At 40.8% G+C, this 22,244-nt stretch overlaps 1 protein-coding gene across 2 annotated transcripts in view; it reads right to left on the bottom strand.

Annotated features, from left to right (window-relative positions):
- Positions 1 to 22,244, bottom strand: part of FMN2 (formin 2) — a 223,718-nt gene that overhangs the window by 69,762 nt on the left and 131,712 nt on the right. For both annotated transcript variants that reach the window (XM_077345246.1, XM_077345237.1), the window contains one exon: positions 11,537 to 11,598. In XM_077345246.1, coding sequence (XP_077201361.1) covers positions 11,537 to 11,598 — 62 coding nt within the window. The remainder of the gene's footprint in view (positions 1 to 11,536; positions 11,599 to 22,244) is intronic.

The following is a 22,244-nucleotide window of genomic DNA, read 5'->3' on the forward strand; positions in this document are numbered from 1 at the left end:
CCAGAGTTACTCATTGAGTTAAAAAGAAATGTAGGGCTTTTCTCACCCTTAAGGACTCTCAAAGTGGCTGACAACCACAGTCCCTTCCTCTTTTTACAACAGACACCTTGTGAGGCAGATGGGGCTGAGAGAGTTCTGAGAGAACCATGACCAGTCCAAGGTCACCCAGCAAGCTTCATGTGGAAGAGTGGAAAATCAAACTCAGTTCTTCAGATTAGAGTCCCCTCCTGTTAACCTTTTGTATTTCCTTTTGTCTGTTCTGAACCTATTTCCCAACAATATCATTGGGTGCCCCAAGCTCTAGTATTGTGGGAGAAGGAGAAAAAGCTGTTCACTTTCTACGCTACATATATTACATGCATAATTTTATAAGCCTCTATCCTGTTAGCCTTTAGCTGTCTTTTTTTTCTAGACTGAAAAGTCCCAGTCATCCCAGCCTTTCCACACAGAAATGGTGCTTTAACCCCTTCACCATCCTGGTCGCTCTCCTTTGTACTTTTTCCAGTTCTGTGTCATCCTATGTGTCATGAGATATAGTGATCAAAACCACCTCCATCTAACAATTTAATTCATGCATATATATTTGCTATATGTGCATCATGTTTGTGTTTCATGGAATGACAGTACATGAATCAAATCTAAAAACTACCCTTTATGATAGTTATGCATGAAGAGATTTATTTGCTCCAGTATGCAGTAAGACAGTAAATTATCTATACACATAACACACATACAGCCCTCCCCTTTTGAGTAGTTCATACACTTTCATGGATCAAATGACCTTCTCAAGTACAACATTATAAAATGAATAGTCAAAAAATCATTTTTCTTTGCTATTTTAAAAAAAAAGATTTTCTATTAAGAGGTGCCATTTTTAACAATACGTTGTTCAAAGGGAAGGACAATAATTAATTTACAGGTCAATATAGTTGTTGTATTCTAGTGCATTGCTAATACCCTTCATACACACTAAAGCTGTAATAAAATCATACCTTGGTATAACAATCATTTTGCGTCCATGTAAATCATATTCACTGCTATCAAGTGGAAATTTTTAACTAAAATATTTTAGCATAATTCTCTTTTTTGTAATAGAAGAAGAGTTGGTTCTTATATGCCGCTCTGTCTACCTGAAGGAATCTTAAAGCAGATCATAGTGGGGAAAACAATGTGACCGAGAAGTGCGTAAATAGGCCCTTAGTAGACAATATGAATGGCTAGATAAACTGCAAAGTTATGTACACTATAGCTGAAGAATTATGCTGAAGTTTCCCAGTGTGGATCCCATCGATGCATTAGAATCTTCTGAGTTTATTGCTAGTAGAAGTAATTTATCTCATTAACATCATCATCATCATCATCATCATCATCATCATAAGAGCTTTTTTAAATCCCTGCTTTTCACTACACAACAACGTCTAAAGTGGCTTACACATTTCCCTTGCTCTCCCCACAACAGACACCCTATGAGGTAGGTAGGGCTGAGAGAGCTCTGAGAGAACTGTGACTGGCCCAAGGTCATCCAACTGCCTGCCTGTGGAGGAATGGGAATCAAACCCGGTTCTCCAGATGAGAATCTGCCACCCTTTATCACTTCACCACACTGAAGAAGAGCTGCTTTTTATACCCTGCTTTTGACTACTCCTTAGAGTCTCAAAGCAGTTTACAATCACCTTCCCTTCTTCTTCCCACAACAGATATCTTGTGTGATAGGTGGGGCTGAGAGAACTCTGACAGGACTGCTTTGTGAGAACAGCACTATCAGGGCTGTGACTAGCCCAAGATCACCCAGCTGGCTGCATATGGAGGAGTGGGGAATCAAACTCAGCTTGCAAGATTAGAAACTGCTGCTCTTAACCACTACACCAAGCCGGCTCTGGAGGAAAAATGACTATATACTGAGGTAAAGGGAAATTTAGAACATTGTTAGCCTGTCAGTGTGATAGAGTGGGTTGTGGCTGGCAACATCTTATGCCCAGCATTCCAGGTTTTGGTCCAAAAATGATGTAATGATGTCAGCAATGCCATTTTCCAGGGCTCTGCCCTGGAAAGCTTTCAGGGGTTGTAAGTGCCAGGCTGGAAAATATAACTGTATGGAAAACAAGCTATTGATATCCTGACTATAGACAACTCATGAGAATGTGGAAACACTCCAATGGAAACATGAAAATGAATGAATGCAAATAAAAATAATAACACAAAACTATTTCTACACCCTAACTCAGAACCTTGTCTCTAGACCCTTTGTAATTCAGCCTATGCTACTTTAGTTGTAATTGTAAAGAACTGCTGTTTGGGGAAAGAATGAAGCTTGCTTTACTTTCACACCCTACATTTCCAGTGTTATCCGTAGCATATATAATTTTCACACAAGGAATTTGCCCCTACCAAGCATCTCATTGTTAGCAGGTTTTAATGCTACTTACTGATGACATTGGTAGCAACAAGGAGTTGGCATGAGCTTCCATCTCCGTTTTGCCCCTGATAAGGGAAAGCAGGAGAATCCATTTTCTCTTTCTTATCATGGTTCACAACGAGGCAAAAACTGGGGCAAGCCTGTCTGGATGAAGAAATGTGTGACAGTCTCACTAGTAGTTTCCCCACCCTTGTACCTGCCCTTCTCTCTCCATTTCCAGAATGGCATTTTTTATAAAAAGACACAGTCTGAATTGCTACGGGAATACAAACCAACATGTCCATCTATCAGTGGAAATAAAATGTACTGTCATGTTCACTTCAGAGTGCACAGCAATATTGGGAGCGGCTAGCAACCCTATCTAAAACACATTCAAAGTTTCTGCTTTTTGGTGGTAGGGCATGAATGGATAAAGTGGGGGGACATTTTATGATGCAAACCTCTTTCTATTAGCTTCGCATGTGTGTTTTATATATTTTTTTCTGTATTGTGAACACACAATCCTCGGGGTCCAATTACCATGGCCAGCGTAAGTCTCAAGCGTAGCAGAAATATACCCAAACATGAATTGAGACCATCATAAAAAGAATCCTGAAAAGAAATCTAGAAAAATGTTTTATTGTTGTAGCATGACCCTGTACCAACATAGAAGTTTAATTTTTAAATTGATTTTGGGACTTGTGGGGGGGGGCATTTCTGTCCCAAAAACTACTGCTGTGAGGGGATTGGTCACTTATGTTGATTGACAACCAAAGAAGCAGGGGGAAAGCTGTGGATGGTCCACACTTCTGGCTTCTCTGCCATCTCATCGGGAAGCAAACAGCCATGATAAGATGGTGGGATAAGGTGGGAGGAGTCTCCCATCAGGGAGTGGCCATACACGTGGTTTACCATTGCACGTTTACAAGCAGGAGATGGCACACATTTTCTGCCTTTGTATGGAAACAGTCAGAGTTATACCCTTTATAGCCAACTGACTTCAAAACTTTATAAGGGTATAACTCTGCTTCAAATGGCACCATTATAGAGCAATTCTAAGCAGGTCTACTCAGAATAGTATTTAGGACTATTGGATATATTATACTTCCAGGAAAACGTTCATCAGATGGCACTGATAATGTTCCTTGGGAACACTATTCTCTTACACAGGAAAGTGTTGGTGTATGTCCACAGGGCTGCCCAATCTTTTTTTTTTTTAAGATTTATATTGTTCTGCAAACCTAGGGCTCTTTCAGGTTTGTAGAAAAATCTGCCTTGCTCATTCACCACTCCAGATTTCAATCAATCAGAGACCTTTATTGGCATTGGCTATGAAATGATACATAAATAGGTATCAGAATAAAATTGAAATTAATTAAATATAAAATACTTGTAAAGCAGTGGTCCCCAACCTTTTTATCACTGGGGAACAGTCAACACTTGACAATTTTACTGAGGCCTGGGGGGGGGGTAGTCTTTAGCCGAGGGATGTCGGTACTGCTGCCTGAGCCCCTGCTCCACTTGCTTTACCGCTGGCACTCCTGGCTTCCCGCTGCCTGCTGGGGGGCGCTGCCAGCAGCAGCTGCCCAGTGCCATGTCGAGGGGGAGCCCCAGCCATGGCAGCTGCTGGAGACCACCAAAGGTGAACCGGCAGCAGAGTGGCAGGGCAGCCACTGAGGCATCAGCCGGGGAGGATGAGGAGGAGCCGCAGCCCTGGACCAGGGGTTGGGGACCACTGTTGTAAAGGATAAAAGGCCCATTCTGCGAGCCTAATGGCAGCAAAGTGTTATAAACAGAAAACCTGCTACAGCCTCTGAAATAAGGGGATCCTTATCTTCCAGAAGAACCACAACTGAGTCTTCGGGGAGGGTGGTATATAAATGCAATAAATAAATAAATAAATAAATAAATAAATAAATAAATAAATAAATAAATAAATAAATAAATAAATAAATAAATAAATAAATAAAATTCATCGGTGTGAATTAGTTTCTTAACCATGGTGTAAGATAATGTGATTCTGGAACTGCAAGACTGGGGCAATGGAGTAGCATATTTGCAACTGTTGCAGGTAGATGTTTATTGCAAAGACAATGCCAATCTTCATAAGAAATCCTATCATATCTGTCTCTGGGCCAAGCCAATGCAAAGGAGTTTAGGCAAGCAAGCATAAAGCAACACCTTGACTGGGCATATAACAGCACAGAAAAATAGGAAGGAAGGAATCAATATGTGAGTTGGATGCAAAAGGCTACAGTCACTGAATTTAAGTATGCAAAGATATCCAGACTTAGCATATAAGATACTCCAGTGATGAGCTGAACAATGACACTTTTGCCTTTGTATCAATACTGCTGGAACAGTTAATTTCTGTCACCTGTTCCTTGAAATATGAGCAACATTTTATGATATTGTTGTGCTATGACTTGTGAAGCCCAAAAGCTCATTTTAGCTAAGAAAAAAAATTAGCCTGGAAAACAAAATGACACACAATCAAAGAGTAGAATATAAAAGGGGCTTTCCTATTCTCCTCAAAGGCATTTTATCAAAGGGAACATTCAGCAGATGGTTTATATAAAATTTCATTAGCTCCTGATTGCATTTGACACTTCTTTGAAATAATGCAATGAAATAAATTACAGGGAAAGCCTCTGGGTACAAGCTAATTGTATTATAGCACAACATACAGTTTAGCTATTTTATTCATGCTGTTAGCTGCCCTGAGATGCTGAGTAAAGGGCAGGATATAAATCAAATAAATAATAATAATATGTTAAAGTTCTCCATCAAACATACTTCAAGCGAGGAGGAAAAAACATATTTGGTCTTTTGCAGTATTCAAACATTTCTTCATAAATCCTTGAATGATCATAACTATATGATTCTGTACATTGTTCATAGATCAATGTATTTCTAAGCAGAGCACGTTTGTGGTTGACACAATGACATCAGGAATTCTGTTTGTCTGACTGATTTTAATGAGTGTGATTTCTGTGTAGGAAATAAAATTTACGTAGAAAGCCCTTGTTTTCTTCTACTTCTGGTACATTTTATTTCCTTCACAGAAATTCTTCACTAAATCTAAAATTCCTTTTACTACCATCTTAATCACCGACCTGTGAAGTGATTCTCATTTAGCACATCTGGACACTAGACATTTTCTTTTCGTTTGTTTAAAGACTCCTTCCCCGCTTAAGAAATCAGATCTTTTTGTCGTCACTTAATGCTGTCAAAGATGTAGGGGAAGCCTTAGGCATCTCCTCTGTTGTAGTAATTCAAATCCAAGCCAAAATCCTTCCTTTTGTCCATACCTTAGAATTTGTGCCATGTTTTATTTGAGTCAGACTGACCATCATATCTCCCAATTCATTAAATGAAAAAAAAACTTGTGTTTAATGATTACAACACAGAAGAGCTCATAGATGAGCAAAATATCATGACTCATGATATTTGCAACTGCAATCTTTTCCCCCTGGTCTAAAATTACTTTTATATGATATAGATTCAGGTAGTCATGTTGGTCAGAAGCAAGAGAAGAAAGTTTGCATCCAGAGGCAAGACCAACACTGTTTTATTCAAGGTCTAAGCACTCCTCAATCCAGAAAAATTATACTTCAGTTTTGAGAGTATTGCACTCAGTCCCACATTTAAAATTTTGATTTAGAATTTCATTTTGCACTGTTTTCAGCATTATAATTTAAAAGTATTATCCCTATTAAAATGTTTTGCATGGAGGCTGTGGAGAAATCCACAGAATCCATCTCAGTATTCTCAATCAGTTTATTTATGATCCATTGATCACCTCAGTATTATATTACTGGGTTGTGTTCTACACCAGCGGTCCGCAAGCTTCTGCTTGCCGCGGACCACTGCGGCGTAGTGGGGGGAGAGGGCGGCCCGGGGGCCCACGCACGCACGGCAGCCCCAGCGCAAACGCGCGTGCGCGGCACTCCGCACATGCGCATTTGTGCCGCCGCCATGCCGGCGGCCGCGGCTTCCTCTCCCAGCCCCTCCGGGCCGCAAGCAAATCGGCCGCTAAAGCGGCCAATTAGCTTGCGGCTCAGCAAGCTTCTCTTCCCTCCCCTCCTGAAGCAAGAAGCTTGCCGGGCCTGATTTGCTCGCGGCCCGGCAAGCTTCTCGCTTTGGGGGGGGGAGGGAAGAAGGAGCCGCGGCCCGGTGCGAGGCCTTCACAGCCCGGCACGAGGCCTTCGGGCCGCAGCCCATGGGTTGGGGACCACTGTTCTACACATGTTCCAACATTTCAAAGACTGACAGAAAGCACAACTACAGGAGATTAGTCATTCCTTTTCACAGCATAGAATTCTCCAGATCTCAATTATGAAGATGAACTTGGCCAGAACAAACCAGTTACTCTCTAACACCTTGCTAAAATTTAATTCGACACTTTCCTATGCATGCACACTTCTCAAGGTATACTTCATCAACTATTAGAGATGCGGGGGAGGGGGGCTAGTTGTCAGGAAAGGCTAATTAGAGTCAAGATGCATAAGTAACTGAATGTTGTATAGCTAAAATTGGATTAAAACAGTTGGTGAGATCTGTGAATATCAGAAAATTAGCGTACAGATAATAAAAGTTAGCAAACAGATAGGATAACTAAGTTTGAATCCAGTGGCACCTTTAAGACCAAAAATGTTTAATTCTGGGTATAAGCGAGAGTTGAGTGGTATAGCAGGGGAGATAATAACCTAATATCTCTGTTAAGCCCTGGAGATTCCATTGTCCTGAATGTCGTATTAACTCGTAATGCAGCAATCTCCCATTCCAGTCTTTCTGAAATTCCTTTGTAATAAAACAACTGAAGGACTGCCTGCTGGACTGGACTAGGGGCTCATCTAGTTCAGCATTCTGTTCCCATCATTAGCAGCCAGTTGCCTCTTGGAACACCATAAGGAAGATGTTTACCAAGAAAAAAATAGAGCTTTTTTTCTTCTGTAGTTATAAAGTAAGTGATAAGTTTGTAACTTTATTTGTATTTGTCAAAGAGAAAACCAGAAGCCTTGTCTTTATATTTCTGTATGTTTCTTGTTATGCTTTCTTTTTTGTTTTTAATGTTGATTTTGTATTTATTTTAGTTTTATCTTTTTTCTAACCCTCTTAATAACATTTTAAAATATATATATATTTGTCCACATCATTTGAAGCTCAGAGATTTATTGCCAATGACCTAAGATGTAACTACATTTGTTAAAAAGAAACATACCACAGGCCTTCCTTAGAAAATACAATAATATTAAACACCATTTTAATTCCTTGATTTTGTAAAACCTGATTATAAACTTCAGTTATTTGTGTAATTATTTTTCCTCTTTCCTATAGAATAAGATATGCTGTGATACTTTCCAAAGCAAAACACCATTCTATGTGATTCTGCACTTACACAGCAACTTGTTGGGAAAGAGATGCTATCCATTCAAAACTCTATCAAGTTAACAGTCGCAACTAACAACAACGCATTCCTTGCCGTGACGAGGGGGCGAACTAGCCTATTGTTGTTTGGCCTTCCAAAACCACATTGAAAACAAAGTTCAATGGGACAATAGTTTTACCTCAACTAGTATCACATTTAGATAAAGTTTCGGTTTGCTTTTATGTTTTTCTTTTTTTTAAACACCCACAGTGCCTTATGACATGAATAAGATTAAAAATGGAGGCTGGTAGATAAGGTTGCAATTGGATGGATCTGACTATAGACAAAGAATATTTCAAAATTCTGTTTCAGATGTTTTTCTACAGAATAGAGTCCATTAGGACACTAGAAACTAGCAAGATTTCTAGAGACTCACAGTCCCCTCTATCAGATACATCTGACTCCCTTTGTCAGATACATATTTATTTATTTATTTATTTATTTATTTATTTATTTATTTATTTATTTATCTATCATACTTATATACTGCCCTCCCCGGAGGCTCAGGGCAGTTTACATAAGAACAAGGAACAATACATAAAACGGTCTATAAAAACATGTGAATAACCTTATAATAATAACTAATAGTTGTAACCAGATAACAATGTAACAGTACAATATAACAACAGTGTAACAGTACAAACAGGTCCAGGGCTTACTAGTGGAATTCTGAGGGGGGGCAGGGGGAGCAGGGGCCCTTTGGTCGCTGTTGATTACGTCTGGTCTCAGCCAAATGCCTGGCGGAAGAGCTCCTTTTTGCAGGCCCTGTGGAACTGTTTATGTCAGATACTGTAATTGAATCTAGGTACTCTACTACAGACCAACATGGCTATCCTCTGAAACAATTGTTAGGACTTCAAACTAATCATTTATAATATGTGTAACTACAACCCCCCTCCCCGAGAAGTTGGCAATGACATCATTTCCCCAAACTACCACCTTCAAAACATCCCATTAATATTCTCACCGACCTTTTAAAAATGTTTCTTAATAGGATTTTATTTATGCATGTAATTTTTTTGAAACTCTGTTTTTAGGAGAACTGCTTGAGAAAACAAAATAAATGACTCTTGATTTCAAAGGCTATAGGGAAAGTAATGATAATGAAAGCTCATTTGATGAGCCTTTACTATAACCACATTATGGAGAAGATATATACAAGCTGAGGAGGAGTCGGGAAAAATACATGCAGTATTAATCCAATATCTTCTTCTTTAGCCAAGCAAAATACAGATCAATATCCCTAAAAAAATTAAATATTTGTTATTGTTGAAAGATAAAATGGCTAAGATGTATTTAGGAACTGCACAGTTTAACAAGACTTTAATTCCTCAGTAAACAGGAATTGAGCCCGCAGGATTGTGGCTTTTGAAATTAGGGTGTGTTTAGACTTGGAGACTGCTCAAACTTCTTTCACATCTCGAAGGGAAAGCGCTATGCCAAACATATGTAATCAGAAAAAAACAGTGATTACATTTTGAAGAGAGATCATAAAACAAACACTCCCATATGGTTTTGAGATCAAATAGAATGCCTGAGAACTAGCACCACAAATGTTTTAAGTTGAATGAGCAAGAGAGAAAGGGGAAGAAATCCTCAGAATCAACAATTAATGCAGTGTATAAAAAGTAACAGAAGACTTCATGTAAGATAATCAACAATTTTTAAGTATATTATAGGGAAACTGGGAGATTCTACCAGACCTTTCCAGTGCTCTCCCTCCCACCAGGGAGGACAAAGTGGAGTCAGTGACAAAAGGGAAGCAGGAAGAGTTTGGCTCCTGCAACCTTAATGCTGCCCATTGGACTGCTTGAATGTCAGCATATTTAGCACCCATATTCACAGCTCACAGATGCAGGTGAGGCTGCTCCAGCCGTAGAACAAACTTCCAGGTGAATTAACTTCCAAGTAGGGATTAGCCATTTTATCTCTCTCTGACATCCAGGGGTGAGATCACCAGCTCCTTAAGCTTGTAATGCATTGACTGCTACTTCATGAACAGGACAGATGTTAGCACCTTCTCCCCACTCTCTGTTTCTAAACAAGCAACAATTATGACAGCCTGCAAACAGAACATTTTCCCTCCCTCTCACTCTTCTCCCAAGGTGAAGCACATCCACTGTCCATGACTGGCACAACAGTGGTATCTTGATAAGGCATTTCCATCAGAAGTTGACATTATTATAGTGAGAATAATAGCAGGTATCTGCCTCAGGCTTATAACAAGATGCCCTTTCCTTTACAGGCATCAGATATCACCCCTCCCCCTTCAACCATGAGCAGCTGGCACTGCAGACAGGGAACAAGTAACACTGGGCAAGATTTACACAGCAAGAGCCTCTCTAACTTGTAATACAGGGATGTGTTATGAAATGAACACCAACTCCTCCAGCAATTTTTCTTGGGATCAGACTGTTGAATGAGATTCTTTCCATCTGCAGTATTGAGCAGGCCCTGCACTCAGTGTATGTTAATTCAAATAAATATAAATTTTAATACTATTATTAAAAATGCACTCCAGGGCATGCACTGTTACAGCTGGAAAATATATTGAATTTCAAATATATTGAAATATGCAAATTGCTGATAGAAGATAATAGCTATAAGCAGGGTCATAATGATTTAAATGCTTCCCAATTCCTCCATGTAGCTGATGTGTCTTCAGATTAATTCACATGGAGAAAACAGCCATTTTATACTCACTACAATATGGTACTGAGGTAAATCTATCATAAAGGTAAAGGTATCCCCTGTGCAAGCACCGAGTCACGTCTGACCCTTGGGGTGACGCCCTCTAGCATTTTCATGGCAGACTCAATACAGGGTGGTTTGCCAGTGCCTTCCCCAGTCATTACCGTTTACCCCCCAGCAAGCTGGGTACTCATTTTACCGACCTCGGAAGGATGGAAGGCTGAGTCAACCTTGAGCTGGCTGCTGGGATCGAACTCCCAACCTCATGGGCAGACAGCTTCAGACAGCATGTCGCTGCCTTACCACTCTGCGCCACAAGAGGCTCTATCATACATGGCAGCTTATCTTCAACTGAAAATCCACACAACATTTCTTATGGTTGCCAACCACTGTCTGGGGAGAGGTGTGTTGTATCAGGGGAAAACTTAAGGTGACATCACTCCACTTCAAGAATTATGCAAAACACTATGGTAAAAACAATGGAAGTTCCCCCCCCCCCTTCCACTGACTCCTGGAGCAGGGAGAGTCAACAGGAGCTATGCAGCCCCCCCCAAAAAAAAAACTGGTCAGTTCCCCACCCCCAAATAAAAAATACAATTTGGCCATTTCACTATCAAATAAATTGTTGTATATTCGAAACAACCATACCAAACATGTTGCAGCATCAGTAAGCTTTGTGTGTCAAAGAAATTTTATTTTTCTGTTATGTTTTCCCATTATGCTAGGAAACGTGTCTTGGAGTGCCATCCTAAGCAAAATCCCTCTGCATTCAAAGGACACAGATGGGTTTGCGCTATTTTTGTAATGCAATGTCTCCAAAGGGTTATAAAATTTCCCAGACAGGGATGACTTCTCAGTATCTGCATATTGTTAGCCAATTCATTTTCATTGCAAAACCATTTTATCAACAACAGAACATCTATAGCCACAAAATCAACTGTGAGTGCTCCTTTGCTGCACAAAGAAAAAGTGTTCAAATACATATACAAATTAGTATCTTTTTTTGCCTTGTTACTCACATTTTCATAAAGGGCTTGAAGGGTCTCTAAGTCAACCACAGAGTTGTCCAAGTTCACAACAGCTGTGAAAAAAGACAAAAGTGAAACAGGATTACATGTCAGGATGATAATCCATCTGTGAAGACTAAGCACAATAGTTTTTTATGACCCACTGGTCATACAGCTTAACAGCTTAACGATTATTAATGCTTTGAAAAGTGCTGTGTCTAAGACTGTGGACAAGAAACCTGGCAGGGCCAGGTGTCAAATGTTAAGAAATTCATGGTTCCTTTCCCCTCCAAGGCATACACAGGATCCCATGAGTACAGCAAAAGTCAAAGATCAGAGATAAGCTTTACATCAGAGTTTCATGGTCCGACGAAAAGCATTATAACAAATAGTAAGTCTATTACAGCCACACACAAAAACACAGAGGCACACAGAGATCTGTCACTGGTTGGGTATCACTCTTAAACTGATTAATCCATAAATTAACCAGTGACCTTCAAGACTCCTGACAAGGGTCAAATCTTCTGTGCACTAAAGCCAGAGATTTAGTACACACATTTGCTGTTCTGTTCCAGAAGCTTTTTCTATGATGTGCCAAAAGATATGCCTCACTATTTCCTTTAGTATGTAAGCAGGTTACTTAGCCATTACACATATAACAAATGCAAATCAAACTGTCTTTATCATGAAAATATGGAGAAGGATTTTTAAAGAATGTAATAGTACAAAATATATTTTCATATTTATGGAAGCAGGTTGAATTTAATATTTAAAAGAATACCCTTATTTAACAGTATTCATTGTTGAAGACTCAGGAAGCTACTACCTGTTTTGAATTGACCAAGTTTGGATAAAGTTGATAAAATCTGTCATTAAACCTTAGTTCCAGGTTTTCTCAGTTGAGGCATATATCTCCTTCCATTTCAGCTGAGTTCAGTCATGTTTTGAACTGCCCAGACAGACAATTGTTGACATGTAATCAACAAGTTATTTGGTCCAAGGCCTTTCTACAACCTTCACTTTTGAGACAGAAATGATGGAAATATGACCTCACTTGTTATGCTGGACAAACAAGAATGATTTACTAATTAAAAATGTTTTTTCTTTATAATTAAAACATTCATATCCCATCTTTCTTCAGTTCTCAAGACTGCTTATGTTCAAAATATACAATATACCCCTATCACCTCTCTAAAAAATGCCTGAAGCAACCTAGACACCATCACAAACCCTGGTAAATGAGAGGTTTGCACCTCCTCCTTAACTCACAGCACCTGCCCCCACTTCCATGGGAAGCCTATTTCATAGGGTGGAAAGTATGATGGAAAAAGCACAGGTCCTGGTCAGTGCCAGGCAGACCACCCTCTTTCCGCACGACATGAGCCCAAGAAAGTTCAACAGTGAACACAGCTCAGTGAGATTTTCTTCTCTCTTTTAGCATCGCAAGCCAGAGAGAAAACAAGACAGGGGAATTAACTGATCAGTAAGAAAGGGATGGAATGAACAGGCCAACACTTAAGGAACAAAAGGTTCCAAAGGGACCCAAATTCACCCACTTTAATTTTGTATATAACGAGAACACAGAAATGTGCTCTTTTGCTATATGAAAGTAATATAATTTCAGTTAAGGAAAGGATTAAAGGAAGTGGGCTCTGGCTTCCTAAGCTCAGATCCCTTGCTTCTGCACCCCCTCCCCCAAATATCCAAATATACCGTCCTTCTTTGGTAGCCTGTTTTCTTCCAAGACTTCCCATACATGGCTAGCATGTATGACCTAGGATGGGAAAGTCTGCTTGCCTTGGTGTGTTCATACATATCTTAAGGAACAGCTTTGTAGGCTGACAATGCTCCTAACTTGAGCATCGCTCCTGTAAGGCAAGTTGAGAGCTGTAGCCAGAAGTCCCCCATAAACTAATCCTCAAATACTGGCAGTATCCTCTTTGAAGGGCAAGGACTATGAGTGTACACCATGGCCTGGCAATCTCATGTGTCAACTACAACACTGTACACAAAACATTGCCACCTGCCTTTTGTTGAGGGTTGGCCCAAGACACCACATACAATTAGTGCCCTTCCAGTTGCATACGACACCTGATCTGCTGATGGTTGTCTATAAAGTTATTAATGGCATGCATTGTATCATAGATAAAATATTACTCATTATGCTCCCCTCATTGAGTAAGATTTATAGTTGGGAGCTACAGTGCAGAGCCTTTTTCATGGCAGCTATGAAATTCTATCCCAAAGGAGGTCTATTGGAGTGGGACCCTATGAAGTTTCAAAACATAGGCATTTGGGAAGTCCTGAAACTGTGTTTACTCTAGACTGTTTTGTTCTTAGATGTACATGGGATTGTTTTCTATTGGGTATTTTAAATTACTTCTTACTTTAGCCTATTTTTAGTGAATCTCTATGTTTTCCTTAAGATGGAAAAGCAGATTTTTTTTCATTTCTTCCCCCCCCCCCCCGCCTTTCTAGATTTCTTCCCTTCACTGTTCACTGTATCATGTCTTCTTACGAGCCAGAATATAAACTGGGAAAAACCTTTCTGAGCATTTCCACTGGCAACCCCTGATAGAATCCGGACATCAGATGACTTGATTCCCTATAAATCAGTACCCTTCACTGCTGCTAAATGATTCTGTGTATACACCTCAAGATTAGAGACAATATAATTCATGCTCATTTGTTTCTCGTTGCTGTAAAGCATTCGGTGATAAAACACAGTGTCTGGGACTCATCACATTTTCCCCCTACAGGTCTGAAGCATAATTTTAGTTACAGTATAATAAAAGAATATATAAATAAGGAAATGTTGATCTTGATTGCACTAAGCAGGGTCCAGTGCGTATGCAAAGACTGGAGGGGAAAATAGCAAATGAAAAGAACATTCATTCATTTTAGGAATGTACTAATTTCCTAAGACAATCAAGTCATTTCTAGCAGTTTTTTTTAAAGCCTTTGTTTGCTTTTACCTCTTTTCCTCTGTAACCTACCAATCTGCATGCAACAACTAATGGTTACCTTGTAATGTCTTCCTACTTCTTTCCTTCTTAAAAAGCAAGGTGGCTTCTCCAAAAACACATTTTAAAAACCCTTTAAAATCACATAACGTATAAATATGAACCTGTCAGTCTCACAAAATCATTATAGTTTTTAAAAAACACAACCACTCCTATTTAATACCTTAATTGCACATTCCTGTGTGACTGCCTCTCCTACTATGCTTTGCCTTCTGAATGTTCCTTGGATTTATAGACCATTTCCACACAAGGAATCTGCCCCTGGACAGCCTTCAAATATTGGCAGCTTTTAGAGCCCCCTCCACATGACATCACCTAAATCCCGAGGCTGTCAAGGAGCTGGATTGAGTTTTGGCCATTGTTAACTTGTGATGTGGGAAATCACCAAAACTGGATTTCAACCCTCAATTGCACATCCCTTCAGTGAGCAAACAGTGAGCAACCAGAGGCAACCCCATATGGAGGGGGAAAGGCACAATACTCTCTGTAGCGTTGTCCTGTCATCACACCAACCCTCCACTCTCCATTTGCTGCTCCGAGTATTTTTTTTTAATGGCACGATCCACATTGCAGTGTGAGTACAGAGGTAAAATACATTGTCAAAGCTAAAATAAAGTCTTCTTTAAAGTATCCATTGTCTTTTTGAGATCAGGCAAGCAAAACACAATCCATTTTTTGTTTTCTAGAGGTGGGGAATGAGCTGAGAAGGGGGCCAAAGTCCAAAAGAACACGAATCCCAAAAACGGGGGGAATGCTGTATTATTCTGGCATTTCTCCACAGCAACATGGAAGTGTTGATTTTAATTAAAAATGTATCTGTGTTGTGGCATTATCACATAGCAATGCAGAAGTGCCTTAAAAATTAATTTGGGGGCAGGGGGGGAGAAATTTTCAGTCCATGAGAAAACTGCTGTGCTGTGATTGGTGGCTTGCTGTGATTGACAAGCCAAGGGGTGGAGGGAGAAGTTTGGTTTGTTTTCCCTTGCACCCTTGTTAGGAGGCAAAAAGCCATGATGGGGCAGTGGGAAAACACAGGAGGGGTCTCCCATGAGGAGGGCTGCAAACGCGAGGTTTACCATCCTGCATTTGCAAGCAGGAAGCCACTCGCATTTTACCCCTCAAAAATTAGCAACTGTTAGCTCATGCAGATTCTCTATGGTGGGCCCTGCCTTGGTGAGCATTATGTTCAAGAAGCAGAAGGGTGCATTTATATGGGAGTGGTTATTGCATTGCCTTGTATCTCTGTAGTCCCCACCTTCTGCATTGCTTGACTTATGCTTGCCTGGGTAGATTGCTGTTGACACTGTCATTCAATTTTATATTCCTAAAACAAAGACTGCAACCAAGAACTTAGCAGAAGGTTCAGACTCGGAAGGGCAGCCATACAGGAACTATAAAAGATCCTTAAGTATAAGGAAGTGGCACTGGAGTTCAAGGTGAAGATAATTCATAGGCAATGTCCAAATTGCACTTTGTGTCCTGCCCACAATTGTGAGATAGTAAATGGCGCCATTTCTCCCCTCCCCACTCTGCCCCCGTGTCTCGACTTCTCCCCTCCTCACTAGCAGGGGAAAAGGCACAAGAAAGAGCAACGTGTTATTTTACTCATTGCTCCTTGACCTGTCAATCAATGGAGGTTTGTCTCCAAAGTTCCCCCGAGCATGATTTTTTTAACATCGAGACCAACGCTTGGCAATGCATACTCAATGAAATGCATATGCGTTACCACAGAAGATAGAGCACCCCCCCCCAAAAAAAAATCCAAACATGGCTGGCAGACCTCTCGTGTCTCACGCTCCCATCCCTTCTGCTCCTCTTATATAGCAATAAATTAAATAGCAATAAAGCCTCTCCATGCCTGCATGTAAGATTATTAGCTTACCAAAGAGAAAGGTCTAGCTGATCCCTTCTGCACAATTTTCCACATGCAAGGAGTTATGTACGTCAATATCAGTTTGGGGATTTTTTTTAAGCCTTGGACTCCTGCCCTTTTTCTGAAGCAGCAGCAGTGGTGCCTGAGCTACCACCTGCCCTACATGCACACACACACCCTGCAATCACCAGCAGAAGATGCTTCCCCACAAGAAGGGTGTGACACAAGAGGAGGGAGGGAAGGATGCACTTGGGCAGCGAGATGGCAGAAATGGAGGAGAGGTGAGTGTGAGGGCAGGGCAAAGCTGCCCAGACCATAGCACATTTGCTCCTCCATATGGTCTTTTTGCTGGTTGACCTCTGGTTGCTCACTGGCAGCTTGCACATTTTATGTGCATCACAATTTTAAAATGGTGAAATTACAAGCCACTTACTCAACAGCCTTGGGATGTTGGCTGAGTATGCCAACATTCGGAGGCTGTCTAGCTACATTTTGCACATGCAGAAATGGCCCTACTATTGTACATCTCACTGCTATGTATGGTTGTGAAAGTTAGGCAATGGAGAAAGCTGACTATAAGAAAGTAGCTTCATTTGAAATATGGTGTTCCAGGAGAGTTTTATGGATATTGTGGACTGGCAAAAAAACAAATAAGGGAAACAAATCAAGTCTGAATTCTTCCCAGATGCTAAAATTACTAAACTGAAGCTATCGTGTTTTGGTCACATAAGACAAGACTCATGGGAGAAGACAAAAATGCTAGAAAAAGTTGAAAGCAGTAGAAAAAGATGAAGACACAACATGAGATGGATTGATTCAAACAAGGAAACCACGACCTTCAGTTTGTAAGACCTAAGCAAGGCTGTTAATGGCCACATACTGGCCATAAGTCAGAAGCCACTTGATAGCACATAACACACATTTCTATTGCATTTTTATTGGATCTCCTATATGGTATGATGACTTTTTTCACTCTATCTGCACTATGTAATCCATGTTGAGTCTCCCTGAGAAAGGAGGGCTAAAAATATGAAATATATTTATTGAATGGCTAGTCCGAGAGGGGTGGACATAGAAACTGAAATAAAATAATATAAAAGGTAAAGGTAAAGGTATCCCCCGTGCAAGCACCGAGTCATGTCTGACGCCCTCCAGCATTTTCATGGCAGACTCAAATCGGGGTGGTTTGCCAGTGCCTTCCCCAGTCATTACCGTTTACCCCCAGCAAGCTGGGTACTCATTTTACTGACCTCGGAAGGATGGAAGGCTGAGTCAACCTTGAGCCGGCTGCTGGGATTGAACTCCCAACCTCATGGGCAGAGCTGCATGTCTGCTGCCTTACCACTCTGTGCCACAAGAGGCTCTTAAAGGTAAAGGTATCCCCTGTGCAAGCACTGGGTCATGTCTGACCCTTGGGGTGACGCCCTCCAGCGTTTTCATGGCAGACTCAATACGGGGTGGTTTGCCAGTGCCTTCCCCAGTCATTACCGTTTACCCCCCAGCAAGCTGGGTACTCAATTTACCGACCTTTGGAGGATGGAAGGCTGAGTTGACCTTGAGCCGGCTGCTGGGATCGAACTCCCAACCTCATGGGCAGACAGCTTCAGACAGCATATCACTGCCTTACCACTCTGCGCCACAAAATAATATACTCAGCAATTAATCTCCCTCAGACTGTTGTCTTGTGCATTGTGGTAGCTGCAGCGTCCAGGCCATCGTCATGAGTAGTCCCATGCAATCTAGCCTTGCAGGCTTATCCAGAATGTCCAGCCACAGCAAAGGATAGATTGTCCAAAATGCAGTGAACTGAGCAAGCCAAAGATGTAAGCCAAACAGATGATGAAAAATCCAACACAAATGAATTATTATATTTATAGAGATATTCAAAACCATAGGATGGTTATTTCTAAATTATGTTTGTTGAGCTAGTGATTTACTATGGCAAGCAAAACTCAAAGCATGTTCTTAGCAGTAGAAAAGATCAGGAGTCCAGTAGCACCTTAAAGACTAACAAAGTTTTTGGCAGATGAGCTTTCACACAAGGCTGTTCACTTCTTCAGATACAGCCAGATACAGCCTTCTCATTGTATCTGGAGAAGTGAGCAGTGGCACACAAAAACTCATACCTTGCCACAAATTTTGTTAGTCATTGAGGTGCTACTGTTCTTTTCTACTGCTAAAGTCAGACTAACATGGCCATCCATCTTGATCCACAACCTTTTAAGATACATACATCACCATCCTATTAGGTCTTAAACTAGCACAAGGCATAGAAAAGGGCAAGCAAAACAATGTGCAGTATAAGGAGAACAAAGCACTCGCTACTCCAGCACTGAGTGGAAGGGAGTGGGCAACATGTGTGAAGGACCCTTTCTATGCCACCACTCTCATCTTTTGGAATAAAATGGCTACAACTTTTATTGGCACACAGGCCAGTTTTCACAAAGTGGACCCTACCCCAGGTGGTGACATGTCGATGAAGCTTAAATCACCAGAACAGAAACCTACCCCATGCATCCCCCAACATGGTACCCTCCTCCAAAGCAACAGCAATCCACAAATACCTATATGTGCTCTTGCCAATAAACCATTAATATTCAGGGAGAGATGGGTGGGCAAGCAATCCTGGCCAGGTGAGCTCATGGTGAGCTTCATCCCTTTTCTCTCCCCAAAGCCAGGCCTAGGCCCCTACCATAGGCCATTCTGGGAGGGGGTGGGGCAGACTTTCATGCTTTTCACAGCTGTCCATCTCCCAACTGCCCATGCAGCCCACCTCACCTTGGCCACAGTCACCCCTGCTGGCTCCCCCCCCCCCACAGATCCATGGGTAAGTCAGGGGGGCCAGCATCCTCACAACAGCTTTGCAGGAACCTTCAACAAATATCTGCTGTGAAGCCTCTGTGGAGCTACATTGGTTTCTGTGCCTCAATTTTAGGGTAGATTTAGGTGGCTAGCTGTGTTGGTCTGGAGCAGTAGAACAAAATGTGAGTCCAAAGGCACCTTTAAGACCAACAAAATTTTATTCGTGTTTACAAAACACCTGCTTGGAACTAAAATACATACCCAATGAGGTCAAGAAACAGATCAACAAAGCCAGAGGGCTACCCAGAGAAAACCTGTTAGAAGACAGACCCCAAAGGGACAATAACAGAACACCACCAGTGGTTACATATAGCTCTCAACTCAAAACTGTTCAGCGCATTATCAGTGACATACAACCATTACTGGAAAATAACAGTCCTCTTTCGCAAATTATGGCAGGCAAACCTTTTCTTGCACACAGACAAACCCCCAGTCTCAAATAACTCCACACCCACAACAATACAACATCTAATTTGAAGATGGACACTGGTACCAGAGCTTGCAGCAAACCCAGATGCCAACTTTGCTGCCACATGCACCCAGACAACACAATCACAGGATCTAACAACATCATTACACCATCAAAGGCTTATTCACAAGCTCATCTTGTAACATTGTATATGCCATTAAATGCCAACAATGCCTCTCTGTTCTCTACACAGGACAAACAGGTCAAACCCTCAGCCAAAGAATAAATGGACACAATTTGACATCCAACATCACAGGACTGAGAAACCTGTAGGGGAACATTTCAATTTTCCAGGACATTCAGTGAGGGACCTCAAAGTAGCTGTTTTATTGCAAAGAAACTTGAAGAACAGACTGGAAAGAAAGGTTGCGGAGATGCAAATTACAACACTAAAAACAATGGAATCCCCAGGACTCAACAGGAATATTGGATTCTTATCTCATGACATATGCTAACCTAATTAAACCTCATTCAAAATCTATATTCCTTACAATCCTCTCTTCATTTCATTTGGGACAATGGGACTGTAATATAATGTAAGGATGCATATAATGTAATTTGGATTTTAACTTTTTGGTCTTTGGGCAGGAGAACAAATACAGCAGGGCTTGTAGGGATGCTTCCATGCTTGGGTGGAGACAGATGGGGCTAGCAACAAGTCTCATTTCATTACTTCTTTCCACAACTGGGAAAGTGTCTGCCATTAATCAGTAATTTAACATCTTTATATCTCCTGTAGTTTAGTGAATGACAACTGAATCCAAAGGACAGATTTTGTTATTCTAGAAAGGAACTGTCTAGTCTTTATCAACATGCTACATATTTGTTGTGATGCTATTTGCTAATTTACTCTCTCCTTATATATGCTTATATATCCTTATATATGCACTCTTATGATTTTTTTTCATTGTCTGAGGCATGCACATGAAGGCTCACACCTTGAGTAAAACTTTGAAGGTCTTAAAGATGCCTTTGTACTCATATTTTGTTTAATTCTAGCATGTGAGGAATCATAAAGTTGGAAAGGGCCATGCAGGCCATCTAATCCAATCCCCCTGCTGAAGGTGGGATCTGCTGAAACCATCAAAGATAAGTATCTGTCCCGCTACTGCTTGAAGGCTGCCAATGAGGGGGAGCTCACCACCTCCTTAGGCAGCCGATTCCACTGCAGAACTACTCTGACAGTGAACATTTCCTCCCTGATATCTAACCAGTACCATTCTTTCCTTGCCCTCCTCTAATACTTTCAAATACAGCAATCATGTCTCCTTAACCTCCTCTTCTCCAGGCTGAACATTCCCTAATCCTTCAGGAAAGGAACAAAAAGACTTTTTTTGTGGGTGATTACTGTAAATTGAATCACAGAAGCAAGGTAAGATGGTGATGGATGTTGTAAGGCAGGGGAGGGGAAGGCAAAGATTCACCTGCTCTGAAGAAAAATAAAGGAAAATAAAGAAGCCGTCTAAACTGCCTACTTAATTTGAGAGGTTTTTTAAATGCAGTATTCTCATGTAATCACATTTGGTATCCTACTCTCTCCCTTATGTGTTCAGAGTCGCACACACAGATGTGGGTTACTGCTGCTTTATCCTCACAACAGCCCTGTGTGGCTTGGCTAAGCTGAGAATGTCTGGTCCCAGGTCATCAAGTGAGCTTGTTAATGAGAATATAAAAACTCTGGTGGAAGGCACTGGCTATTTGGGACATATGGTAACTTGGAAAAAAATGGTGTTCAAAAGGCAGAAATTGTAAAAAAATATGCAATCCCAAATACTCAGAGATATGACGACCTGCACTCCCCTATAAAAGTATGGAACATGTCAGAATAATCCTGTTTGTTTGTTTTTTTACACAGGATAGACATTATACAGCTGTTTCATTGTTTTAGGTCTCTGTCTTGTCTGTTCCCTTTTCTTTCAAAAGAAGCTAAGCAAGAAATATGGCCCAGCTTCTGTTCTAAATTTTCAAGTTTGTTAAGATTACCTAAGAATTAGTTGGAGAGCAATAGAACACTCTGTTTGAATTCTTGCATGAGATAAGAAAATGTCTGGCAAACACAATGGTGCCAGGCCTGTGTACTTTCAGCAACACAGGTATGCAGGCCAGTATATATATTTCAGAGAACAGTTTATAAAAAGGACAAAGCCTTAGAAAATGGCTCATAGCTCTTATTAGGATAAGCTTTATTTTTCTAGAAATATCTGTACTAACTTTTTAGTTAACCAGCATAAGCTCCACACAGACCTGAGTTAAACTGAGGTGGTGAGATAGGAGGTCCTATGACTGATCGGCAAATTAAAAACTGACAAATCACCAGACCCAGATGGCATACATCCAAGAGTTCCGAAAGAATTCGTGAACTTGTTGCTCTCCTGACAAAAAATTGCAGTCTAGTACTAAAATCTGCCTCTATTCCCAAGGACTGAAAAGTAGCCAATGTTTAAAAAAGATTCCAGAGAAGGTCTAAAAAATTACAGATCAGTCACTCTAACG

The sequence above is a fragment of the Paroedura picta genome, chromosome 1 (genome assembly GCF_049243985.1).
Source record: "Paroedura picta isolate Pp20150507F chromosome 1, Ppicta_v3.0, whole genome shotgun sequence".
Lineage (NCBI taxonomy): Eukaryota > Metazoa > Chordata > Lepidosauria > Squamata > Gekkonidae > Paroedura > Paroedura picta.